Raw genomic sequence first — 13,086 nt, 5'->3', positions numbered from 1 at the left:
GGTGTGAATTGTTTAGGAGCAAGAAAACCAGACTGAAGGCCGAGACACCAAACAACCTGATGATTTGTGCCACATAGGCACTGAAGGTTACTGTGACTGATTTCTTAGATGCAACAAATCACTAAAAAACATCTACCACCTCAGTTAAAAAACTGTTATAGATTGGTAAGATGATAATAAGGATGAAGGAAGTCTTACATTCTCAGCACGTCTCCTCAGAGGACTGTTCATGCCTTTCTATCCCTTTCTGCAGCTCTACAGGCATGCACTGATCTTCACAGAGAAAGTACAGCAAAGTCACCACTTTCAAAACTTAGCTAAAATAATCTCAATTCCATATCAGGTTCTCTCATTACTTTAAGTTCACTTGCTTCATTCTCCCCCCTTCTTAACAATGCAAGTTCTGAAAACCACATACACTCATGAGCACTCGGTATATGAAACACTGTTCTCTTAAGCAAACAAGAAGTTGCAAAATAATTCATTGGTTTCATACAGAGAGTGCTTAATAACTACCTAAAAGCACCTTCAGCAAAGTACCTGTCCCTCCCCCTTTCCCCAATCCCTTACTACTTTTTCCAGCATTTCTGCACACCAACGTTTTTCTTTTGTATTACTACAGCATCCCACTTGCATCACTCCCACACATTTGCCTGATTCCAACCCTCCTGTACGGATGAGGACCCTTTTTTAAAACCCGCTGCCACATCACAAAGCACAGGTACAAATGCACTCTCCAAAGGCATCCAAACCCACACACTCCTCTCTTCTCCTCTCAGACACAGATTGTGGCACCTTTTGATTTAAATATTTCTGTCACCCCACTCTTCCCACTCATTCTGGTTATTTTGTCAGCACCCTTCCCTGTGTTTTTAGCCCTCTGACATTCTTTCAGAACCCAAACATCACAGCCATGGGAAGAAGCAAACATATGGTGGGATCTACGTTGAACCAGCAATTACACACAGGGATGAGTTGTCTGAGTGTCTTGAGGAAGAAACATGCAGTGTGATACCTATCTTAGGCCATTTTTCATCTTTATGAGCTGTGAAGCAACCAAGCCGTTAACATCTGTGACGTCTGTAGGAAAAAACCCCACAAAACACGTATCACTGCAATAATTTTTTCTCATCAGTACCATATTTAGCTGTCTGCCAAGAGTCCTGACTTCTTATTGTCCTGCTTTTCTACTACACTAATTCTTCCCTGTCAAAACTAGTGCAAGTTTAAACTGTCATTTTTCACCAGTTTCCTTTAAGAAGCACTAAAACCTCCAAGTGCCAAGTTTATTGCTCATCCTGTTACTCTAATCTTTTACTTTCCAACAAGGGCAAACAGATTTCTGGAAAGCTGGTCAGTGTACTACTGGCAGTGGAAAAGGTAAGCAGGTTTGATACATGAGTTGCTAGCACTGATACAGTCCTAATCTAAACTGTACAGGAGACAGCAAAATGCTGCCTTAAAAACCACACACACTAACCTCAAGCCACCTTCAAGTGGAAAAAATGACAGCTCTGTTACAGCAAACAGATTTTTTTTTTTCTAAAAAACGTGTGTAGGACTGTAACAGAACAGAAGAGTGTAGTCAGAGCTCAAACAGAGCAATTAATTTCCAGGTCAGTAACTCTTGGTGTCAGACCAAACTACCGAGCACTGTCAAGCTGGCACTGAGACCATCACTACAAGCTCTCTGCCTCAGACACACAACTGGGAAAATCTATGGGCCATGGGAAATGAGGTCAGGGAAGAAAATGAGGAAAAAAGAAAACAATCTTTTTACCTTTTTTTTTTTTTTTTTTTTTTAAAGCAATGGAACAAATTAAATCATTAGTGAGACAAAAGCTTTAACAATCAAAATCTAAAAACCTAACTAATGTAAGCTCTTGCAACTAACCTGGACAACATCCGTGATGCAAAGTAACTCCAATGAATGGAACAAGTTATTTTACAAACACATAATTTAGAAATAGTTTCTCCCTTAGAGAAAATCCAAGTAGGATAAAGCTGGCCGAGGCAGGAAGCCGACCAATATTTCAAATCAAAACAGTGAAACTCGATGTAGTTCCCTGCTACAGCAGCACAGACGTGACAGCCACAGCCGCCTGATTTCCCTGCTGCTCTAACCCAGCACAGCAAGCAGCGCCTGTGTGGGGGGACAGGCAGCTCTCTCTGCCGCCTTTTCCAAGTGGTTTCCCCCGCCAAAAGCATTTCGCGGATGTTTTCCTTCCTTTTCTTCCACTTTCAAATCCTCAGCACGCTGCAAAGCGCTCGGGTACGGGGAAATATTGGAGACAGACGCTCGTCGGGTGAAAAAGCCTTAAAACATTTCGCAACGGGAAGGAGGAAGAAGCTGCGAATCTCTGGAGTGTCGGTCCAGGGAAAAAGGCACCGTCATTTCTCCGGGAAGTTTGGGGAGCCCTTCCTTCCCAACGGGGGCCACACGTAAGGGAATTCGCTGTCCTCTCTGCCAAGGGGGTTTAGAGGAAAAAAACCCAAAAAACCCACAAAAAACCCGACCAAAAGCCAAACCACCGAAACACCCCAAACCGTCGGATAAGGGTCAAAAATAAAATTAAAAAACCCGTCAATAACCACCCAAGCGCAGCCTGCGGGTCTCCCCAGCCCTGCGGGAGGAAGGACTCTCCTCTCTCCCGCACCCCGGCCCTGCTCCCCCGCCTCCCCCACGGCCCCGCGGCCCGGGCAGCGCTGCCGGGACGGGCCCGAGCCGAGAGCCCGCCGGGCCCGGGGGTGCAGGGCGGCACCTACCAGCTGCTGCCGGACCCAGCGCAGCATCCCCGGCGGCGCGGGTCGCGGCCCCCGCGGCGGGGCTCCCTGGGCAGTGCCGCGCCCTCCCTCCGCTGTCGCCGCCGCCTCAGGCGAGCCTCGGCCCGCCGCGGCTGCTCCCCATGGCGCGGGGCCCACGCCGAGTCAGGAGCGGCACAGCCCCGCCGGCGCCCCGAACCGCGGCCGCCGCCGCCGCCATCACAGCGCGGCCGCTGACACCCGGCGGCTGCGGCCGCCCCGGGAAGTGACGTGGCGGGGCGGGGAGAGGAGAGGGGCCGGTGTGAGGGGGGAGCCGGTGTGAGGGGGAGCCGCCGTGACCGGCCTCTGGCCCCGCTGCCGTGCTCCGGCCGTTCCGCCGCCCTCAGCCGCGGCTTCTCGGTCACAAGAGCCGTGCCCGGCCCGAGTGACCCTCGGGAAAGATTCCAGCTCCCCACACGGGTCCGGCCTCAGCCCCGCCAGGGCTCAGCGCCCTCAGCCCGGGCTGCAGCCTGTGAGGGCGCCCTGTTCTGCCCAAGGGGAGCGACTTGGCAACTTGATTCTTTTATCTTTCTTTTCTTTGCAAAAACTGCGAAGCGTGCACGTGTTGGAATAAAGACTTTGAAAAGAGAGCGGATAATAATCACTGATCTAAAGTTAAAGCCGCAGTGCACGGCGTGCGGGTCTCCCAAAGCAGGGAAGGGGTGCCGGGGGATCTGGCGCCTCGCTGCTGGCAGGATTGCCATGAACCGCTGTTTGTTAAAATCGGGTGTAAAACCTCCTGATGTCAGGCAGTGATCTCTCTGAAATCTTCCTCTGGAGGAAGTCGCCCCACTGGACGCGTTCCTGTGTCGCCTGCTCGGGGTGACCCCGCCTGGCCCATCTCCAGAGGGCCCTCCCAGCCCTGACAGATCGGTGATTTTGCTCTGAAAACAGCTACTGCTCACGGAAACAAAACAGTGTCCCTCGCCAAACATCGGACACACCTATACAAGTCTGCAGTTTCTGTGCCTGTGTGACTAAGAACTAAAGGAGATTATTTTAACCTGAGCATTTCTGGCTAAATACAGTTGTCACTGAAGTCAGTGACAATTTCGACACTGAATTAAAGAGAAGTGTTTCTGAGAGTGAAGAGCGCTGTTCCTGCCGCTCCCATTTGTTCCCAGGGAATTAGGATTTTTAGCACCGAATCAGAATCGTATCTGCTATAGTTTTTAATGTTCATATAGAAATTTAGAACGTAATTCAAGATTTAAGATGCATGATCTAATGTCTGAGCAATGGAATCTTGTGGTGAATGCTGATGGTTTAAGCATCTGCATTTAATTAGAAAAATAACGTTTAAACAGCGGGGAATAAAACTATTTTTATCAGGCATTTAGGAAAGCTAATGTTAGCAAAACTCGGTATTAAATGCTAGGCATTATTTCAAAACATTTAAATACATCAAAGCTGAGTTTCAAACAGCTTGCACTACCCTATTCATCTAATGTGAAGTCGAAAATAACAGAGTGATTTCATAGCTATGGCACGTTGCCTGGAGAGTGGCCTTAAGCCAGAGGCTGAACTGATACACTCAATATTCTTGCTTCTTTTATCATCAGATGTGGAACATGGTCCTGAGCACTACACACTAAAATTCATATGCCATTACTCTGAAGTGCAAGAATATTTGTCACTCTGTCCCTGCCAAATTCCAGTACGAGTTGCACTTTCTGCAAGCCTCTGTTTCCATGGCTTGCAGTTGTGTTATATAAAGCTGCTTGGCGCTGCCTGTTCCACATTTGCTGTAATGATACTGTTTCACCAGACAAAACTTGGAAGCAATTTGCAAGTGATTTGAACCCTGCAGTTTGTATTTTTCACTCTAAGATGTTTGTATTTTAGTGGATAAAAGTGTATTGATAGGATGAAATTATTTTGCTCTGTGCAGCAAAGGCTCTGACTGCATCTTTTCAAATATACAGAAAAATTTCACTAGAAAAACATCCATTCCTAGCATCCTACCTAGTAAAACTTTGCACCTTTTAAATTGCTCAAAAGCCCACACCAGACACTTATGAAGTTTCATCTCACCCTTGAGAGATAAATTGTTTCCAGAAGAGAAAATTGAAGCAGTGCAGCCATGCCAGATATTGATTAGCCAGTAACACTCCAGCACTTCTCAAATCAGAGGTCAGCTGTATTAAGAATTAGGATTCCCACTTCAGAGACCCCACTTTAAAATAGTGCCCTGGAGCTTCACCTTAATTCACACAGCAGGCTTATACAGAAAAAAATGCAACTGCTGAAGAAAAAAAGTCACCTTCCAAAGATTAGGTTTAACCCATTGCCCAAGCTCTCTTGATTAGACTCCAAGCTTTCCATTTAAGTTTCTATGAGAGTAATGATTTCAGATGTTTGTGTAGCAAGATCAGGATACAAATGCTATCTGATAAAGAAATATTTACACAAACATAAAAACACATACTGAAATGTGAGGTCCAGCAAGCTTTTATTTATGTGTGCATGAGTAATTCTTATATAATCAATGGTGCTACTTTTAGGTTTATAAAATTAAACATTGGTAACCACAGAATCATTGCCTGAACATGCAACCATCAGTTTGTTGCTGGGGCTGCTGATGCTGCTCCCTGAGCTTGTTCCTGTGAGAGACACTCAAGGCATTTCCATTAGTTTTGAATGGTGTTTTGGGGCCTTTTTCCAGCAGGAGCTGGTGAGATGCTGTCAGGCTGTATGGCCGCATCCAGTGCATGATGAGAGGAGATGGAAGTGTGGCACTGATGCCAGAGCTGCTTGCAGCATTCCTGCCTTGGAAATCCCTGGAGTTCTTGGCAGCTGAGCCCTTTCACCTGCCCCATCCCCAGATGCACCAGCCCCATCCCAGGCTCCCAGGGTGCTGCTGCAATGCAGACAAGGCACATGGTAGTAAAGGGGGTGGTCTCATCTGGTGCACTGACTTTGGGGCAGCTCAGCTCTTGCATTGTGTCTAGAAAACATCTCTGTCCTTTGGGACAGAAAAACAGCAAAGCCAAAGAGGTGCAGAGTAGGGATGTAGGTTCAGATGTTGGTTTGTGCAGCAAAAAACAGTAATACTCCTTACAGGATCATTTTCCTGGTGGAAAGTTCCTCTCAGTCATTACTTTGGTTTTAATTAAATATTTTTTAATTTCTCTAAATGAGTATTTTAATCTATGCGTTATTTACTTGCTAATTACAGTGCTAATTAAAAATGTACACTATAAAGATGCCTGTTTTGTTTCTAATCCATAGAGAGAAGGGGCTGCCTGAGAGACACAGGGTTTCTTCAAGACATCTTTATTCCTCAAGCATTCACTTAGTGGCTAAAGCATCAATTATATAGAGATAATCTGATTTTCAGTCACAAGGCTTTTCATCTAAAGACGTGTATTTTTACCTAGAGCAACCAGTCTTCGGGAAAAATGTCAAAGACTTAGAAAACAAACTGAACTTTTTAAAGGGAAACCTTGCGTGCAGTTTGCCACTCCTTTTTCGTGCCCTGAAAGAAATAAGATCAGATTAAATGACAGGATGCACAAGGTGACATTTCCAAGACACTTAATGAATCTCCACAATAATGTAGCATTTTAAAATTTCTTCTTACACTTTTTGTCAGTTGTTAAAACCTGGATCTTGATGTAAAGCCTCACCTTTCCATTTTTTTTTTTTTTTTCTTTTCACTTGAGAACTTTGTTGAGAGTGTAGAACTTCAACTTTTACTCAACACATTAAGCTCAAGAGAGCTGGATCCCAAGTGCCAGGTGAGGGGCTCTGTGTGACAAACCTGTCCGTCCCCTGCAGGCACAGAGAACTTTGCACTGCACCAATGCTTCACCAAAAGATGCTCTGCACTTACCTCATTCCTGGCTGTGTGGACTGGCCTGGCCTGCTAAATGCAAGTCAAGAGAGTTTACAATCAGTGCTACTCAGTTTGCAAGGCCCCGGGATAACAGGAAGCTGTGGAATGCATTAAAATTCATCTTCCCTTTCAGCCTCACTGTTAACTTTTTAATTATGTGTTGCCTGTGGGCCGTAATGTTCAGCTTGTGGCTTTTTCTAAAGCTGTTTTGTTTTCTTTTTCCCCAGGGAAGCAGTCCAAGATTAGAAGAAATAGGAAATCCTGAAAAGCCATCCCTTATCTTCATGAAGTATAAAATGCTAATTGTTCATGCTCTTTTTTTTTTTTTTTTTTTTTTTTTTTTTTTTTTTTTTTTTTTTAGGGAAGAGATAAATTTTTTTAACCCATGGATCATAAAGTTTGAAAATTTCCAGTGGCCTTGTCTTGATGGAAAGTGGAGGACTCATAATCTTGCAAAACAACAGTTTTATTAGAAAATATGTTTAGATAAGTCAGTTAACTTCTAGTATATCCTTGATAGTGACATAATTGTGCAATTCTGCATTATAAACAAAAATAACCTTATAAAATGTGAATTTTTCTCCAGACTCTTTATTTAATGATTTATAGAAATACACTTTTCCAACTAATTCATTCTTATCCTCATCTTTTTATAACAATTTCATTTTCAAATTTATAAGCCCTAGTGATTATTGGCATTCATATATCACCTCATGGCTAACCTTTGTAAAAAACTGCCAGGCAGAAAAAAATACATCTCAGTAAAAAGCTCATAATATTCTATGGGGATTTTTTTCTCCTGCTTTGTAGCACCTCAGTTAAGACCACTGAGTGGATAAAAAAAGATTGAATTCTGGAGAATAAACACAGGACTTGGTATCCAGGTCTCTTGACACCAGTCACCTGGGACATTACCTTGACAACTGTAATACAAACAGTTACACACCCAGGGATGTTACCTTGGAAAGGAGTTTGAGATCTTTGTGGGGAAGGAACATGGGGATTCTGTTCATGGTTTTACACTCTCTCTTGGTTTAATAGCTTGCTTCAAAATAGTGTAACATCTACTGTATGGAATGTTCTCCAGGTACTGGGAAGTAGGATTTCAAGCACCCTCGTACTTCAGTTTCCCGTGTCTTGAAAGGGCAAACTGATGAACTGGATACAGGTTTTCTGAGAGCACCTTCTGGTGCAGACTTTACAAGTCACATAAATCTCCTTGGGATTTAAATACAAAGTAAGCTTGTCATAACTAACATAACACATTTTTGTGTTCAGGATTCAGTTTTTTAGTATTTGAGTTAGCTCATATAATGCCAGCTAACGTGTTCCTATACTGCACTCAAATGATGAAGTAGATATTTTGAAGGTGTTCCTTGCTGTGCTGTTGGCTGGATTGTAGTCACCTCAAATGCCTAAAACCCAACTTGTCTGTAGATGTCTGTAGATCTTACCTGTCCCAGCAGCAACAAGCTGTCATTATACAGGTTCCTTTTCAAGGGTCTTCCTTTCTCTCAACTCATCTAAGGGAAAAGGGAAAACAATTTAACAGAGCCTTATAATTCAGTGCTTTCCATCAATTCCCAATTATTTAAGCCTCAATGGTAAGTGGCAGGATATTAGCTAGTATTGGTGAGTTCCTCCTTTTCTCAAGGGTGAGAGATTAAATTCGTGTCCATTGACTTTACCCCTGTACCTGCTTTGTACAGGTGTCTTAAAGAGCAGTGGTTACTGCCTTGCACAGGTGTGTCCATGACAAAGCCCAAGGCTCCAGCCTGTCTGGGTTACACAAATGCCTGAGGAAACAAGGCAGAGAGGCTTGGAGAGGCAAGACAGACACCTTGGGGAGGTGAAGAAAAATTCAATGCCTCATCTAAAACTGATACAGCCACCTTGGGTGACAAAGGACAAAATAAAAGAGCTCTGCCAAGGTTGGCCATGAACACAGGTTTCAGATATATCAGTGGGTAGGAGAGGGTCTCACAGATGAAGACAAAATCACTTGTACTTGCTCAGCATTGAAGAGGCTGTTCATTAGTGCAGCTGTAAAAGCAATTTTTGCTAACAGAGATGCATTTTGTACAGCAAAAGAATTTTACAAAAGCATCTACCAAACAGAATAAGCTGGCAAAAACACTTCTTCCTTCCAACACAGTGTTTACAATAAGGTTTTTGGCTCTTCAGAAATTGTAAATGAATCACATCTCCAGCTGGTATTTATGATGGGACCTGTCTTCCCACTAGCTTTCCTTTCACCACCATCCTTCCCACCCAAACCAAGTTCACATGTGTGCTAATACCACTGTGCACGCCTCTGGGCAGATCTCTCACACAGGTGTTCCCCCAGGAATGCCAGGCTGGCTCCCAGCTGTAGCTGAGCTCCCTCTCACTAGAGTCCTGTCCCTGGCTGGGCTGTGCACATCAGGCTTCCCTCACACAGCACATTGTTTTTGGGTTCACACTGATGACTTTGAGTAGTAATCACAAAAAAAGGCTTTTGGTTGGGTTTTTTTCCTCCCCTTTTTATTTTGGCATAAATATAGTAAAATGGGTTGATTTATGCTGCTCTTGGGGAATGAGACTTTCCTGGCCTTTAGGTTGGAGATTACTTTCAAGATAAGTTATGTATCATATAGGAAAAGTATATGTAAAATCTAAATAAAATGACAGGTCATGGTAGCACTCATTCCACAACACCTTCACATTTCCAGCTAAGCTTTAAGAAAAGTCACATAGGCTCAGTTTCAAAAACCTGTCTACCACTTCAGTCAAGTTTCTGAAGTAGCTGCAGAATAAATAAACCCACAGGAAGTTTTTAGCACTTAAGCTTTATAAATCTGAAGCTGGATACTCAAAATTTGAGAGAGTGTGTGTATCTATTTATTATTTTTTAAAAATCCCCTCATGGCCTAATATTCTAGAAGTAGGGTGCAATAATCTACCATGCAGGGATAACTGGGGACTGCAGACAAAAAAAAAAAAAAAGCTGTGAACATGACAGATGATGTTCCTACAGCCATATGAGGCAAACAAACATATGGTTGCTCTGTCTGAAGTTCCTACAATCTTTTATGTCTTCAAAGTGTATCAAAACATTGGCTGATTAACATAATTAAAGCATTTTACAAATGATTCCTAATTATTTTTTGCAAATGTAAATGAAGATGCTGACATGAAGTTTTTTGCTCTGCATGATGAATAGTGAGTTCTCATTTTACTGAGTACTGTAATCAAATTTAGAACAAATGTTATATAAGTGCATAAGTAATCCTAATCCTAATCCCTTTTCTGCTGTCTCACTTACTCCATCTAGGCCTGCTGCAGCTGTAAATCTATAAATCTCCCATATTTTGTAATTTCCTCACATATTTTTATTTTTGTTTCCCAATCTCCTGCCTTTCTGAAAGGAGACATTTTTAGTTGCTACTGGTTCTGATGGAATGAAAAGTTTGGTTTTTAGCCTTCTACCAGTTTTCTTACAGTACTGTATGTTTGATCACAGCAAATGTACAGTACTGATGCTATTGCTATAAGATGTTAAGCCTCACCCTCTTGAAACAAATCAAGAGGTCTTCAAACATTTTTTACTCTGTCCTTAGTGGAATATCTGTTGTTTTCAATGTTTTATTAATACCAGTGGAGGTTGGCTGAGGGTATGTCAACAATGCATAATTCAAAGTAGCCAGAAGATATCAACGATAGCTATAAACAAACTAGTTGGTAATAAATCAGTTCTAGCATTGGAACACTGAATTCCCTGTGAGCAACCTGACCCTATTTCTGATTTTACCCTAGGATTTGTACCACTGCTATAATCTGAAATTACTTCACTGACTCAATGAAAAACAGCCAGGAGGGACAGCATCCAGTGGAGATTTAAATGCTGGACTCAGAAAAACAAGAGAGACTGTGCTAGTGATTGTGTTCTGTGATATATTTCCACAAGGTATTTTAGAATTTAATAATTTCACCAAAAATTTATAAAATAATCCACATATCAATTAAACAATATTGTAACAATTATATTTTTAAATGACTTTTACTAAACTGTATTTCTTCTTATTATATTCTTATTATATTCTTAAGGGCACACAATAGCAAAAGATAAGTATTATAGATGAGTGGTTCACAGCATATAATTTATCCAATTAATTTCATTTCTTTGTATTTGTCTACAAATTGCTTATAATTTTATGTAATTAATTCATTATGTGAACCTAATTGCTAAAATAACTCTGAGATCGTCCAACTGAAAAAAATAGCTTTTCATTGACTTGAATGGGAACAATGCTGGGCCACAGGAGGTTTATCCCTACTCTGTAGACCTGACTGAAGTTCTTCTTTGGAAGCACATATCTGACATACTATTCCTTCTACTTCTTGCTTCCTAAAACAAAAAATATTCTTAAGCAGAGAAAATTCACATTTATAAATTGGTGAATGAGACCCAAAACTGTATTTCCTTCTCTTCTGCTTATCCTCAGTTTTGCTTGTTCCACAAAAATATATTCAGATATTTCAGTACCACTGGCATCAGCTGGGACTTCAGCAATTGTTTACTAGAAAATAAAATGGGCAGCAGTTTTCCAGTCCCACAGTCCTGCCCAAGGCTTGCTGCACCAGACAATCCTGGTCATTCAGCTGCTCCTAAAAATCAATCATAAAATCTCAATATCCCCCAAAGCATTAAGTTTTTCTGAAAGTCTAATCTAGATCTTCTTCACCAATGGGTAATTTTTTTGCTTCTTATCCTGGCCCATATATGAAGTGTAATACTCAGAAAAACCTATGTATTATATGAAAATAATCCTACTTCTTTAACCTGAACATCATTCAGTTTCCTTAACTTTTCTGATAAAGTCTGTTGTTCTTTTTGTTACTCTCATCTGGACATTATCCTGGCCACTTCTTTTCCAAATTTACAAGTACCAAACAGAGCTAGTACTTTAACTGAGGGCTTATCTGTGCTGCACGCAATGGAAAAATAATTTCACTTATCTCACTTGTATTTGTATAACTCATAACAAGATATGGTTGCTTTTTTCCCCTATAGCTATTATGCTTTTGACTACTGGCAAATGTATGCTCTGTAACATTTTAAACTTTTTTTCTGGCAGGCCAAATCAGTCACTTTATATCTAATGTTCATGCAATTCATTGTTCTTAAATAATTCCTATTTTTCTAAAATGACCATTTTTATTTTAGCACCACCCCAGACTATTTATCTACTTTACTAAGATTTTTTTAAATTTACATTTTCTCCTGCAAAGTGCCTCTCATCTTGTTATCGTCTACAAATACAATAACAAAGTATTCCCTAATCTCAGTGCTTAATGAAAATACTGATTAGTATTGGACCAAGAACAGACTCTCATAAGAACCACTCTTCGATTTACACAATGAAAATGGATTTGACCAGCACTAGCTCTTATTATTAACATGGAATTGAGTTATCCTTAGACAGCAGATAGATTCCAGTGCTCCCGACTTCCCTGGCTGCTGTGGAGCCTTTCTTGAGCCAAACAGGATTCTGGGTTAGTCAAGGAATTCATTACAGAGCCCACAGATGGCTAAAGCTGTTATTGAACTGCATCAGCCCTTTGGAGGAATGCCACCCAAAGTACCTGAAAGTGATACGGACAAAGTGCATTGTCCAACTTGTACATTTTTAATGATATTCTGCAAGGTAAATGTGTGTGGTGCCAGCTGAGTTTGCCCTTCTGCATTTTGCCAAAAAGATACTGCAGGTGACCCAGAAAGTACCGCAGTGAAGAGCTGAGGTTGGATCATCTACACCACTGCTACACATCCTTATGTTCCTTTCTCACTTCTCATTTTCTTGCAACTCCAGCTCTGGTGCTGGGCTGATGGCACCCTCAGAAGTGCAGATCTTGGCTGTAAGAATACCCTGAAAGCCGCCCCAAAGAGATGTGTTCCTGTCTATCTGTCATACATGGTCAGAGCAGGGAGTATTTCTCATTGTGTTTTGGGAGAAAGAACACAGAAATTGAGAGACTCATGGATATATTAAAAATTTATCAATGCCAATTCAGATGGGATTCACTTATTTTTTAATATATTTCTCTTTTGTGAACTTATCCATCTTCTTATTTGAATGTGTGTATCTTTGAGCTGAATAAGGAACTGGGGATTTTCCTGTGTAAGGGCACACATAAATTAAAGAAACAAGCACTTTCTTTTGTTAGAAAAGGCTGTTGCTCAAAGAACTATCTGTTAGGGAAGATTATTAACTTTTTTATTTCAGATTTAAAGATCTGATTTCCATTCTGAGATTGAAGCACACTACTAACAGTATAATTTAGATATCAGATTTACCTGTTCCCTACAGCTGCCAGCCTGTATTTGGTTTCAGGGTTCTGATGTTAACTATTAACCTATTTAAATATTCATCAACAGCCTTCTGCCAAGGTGGATTAATTCACCA

General features: G+C 41.6%; 1 protein-coding gene across 2 annotated transcripts in view; it reads right to left on the bottom strand.

The window, feature by feature from the left end:
* The window catches only part of ATP11B (ATPase phospholipid transporting 11B (putative)), a 61,944-nt gene extending 59,108 nt beyond the window's left edge, over positions 1 to 2,836 (bottom strand). The window contains exon 1 of one of the 2 annotated variants that reach the window (XM_083868372.1): positions 2,767 to 2,836. In XM_083868372.1, the coding sequence (XP_083724498.1) occupies positions 2,767 to 2,793 (27 nt within the window). In that variant the 5' untranslated portion in view covers positions 2,794 to 2,836. The remainder of the gene's footprint in view (positions 1 to 2,766) is intronic. The other variant, XM_083868371.1, reaches the window with a different exon arrangement.
* Positions 2,837 to 13,086: the final 10,250 nt, after the last annotated feature.

Source organism: Zosterops lateralis (assembly GCF_965231275.1).
Source record: "Zosterops lateralis genome assembly, chromosome: 10".
NCBI lineage: Eukaryota > Metazoa > Chordata > Aves > Passeriformes > Zosteropidae > Zosterops > Zosterops lateralis.
Note: the sequence above shows the minus strand (reverse complement) of the source record. Positions and strands in the feature narration are given on the sequence as shown.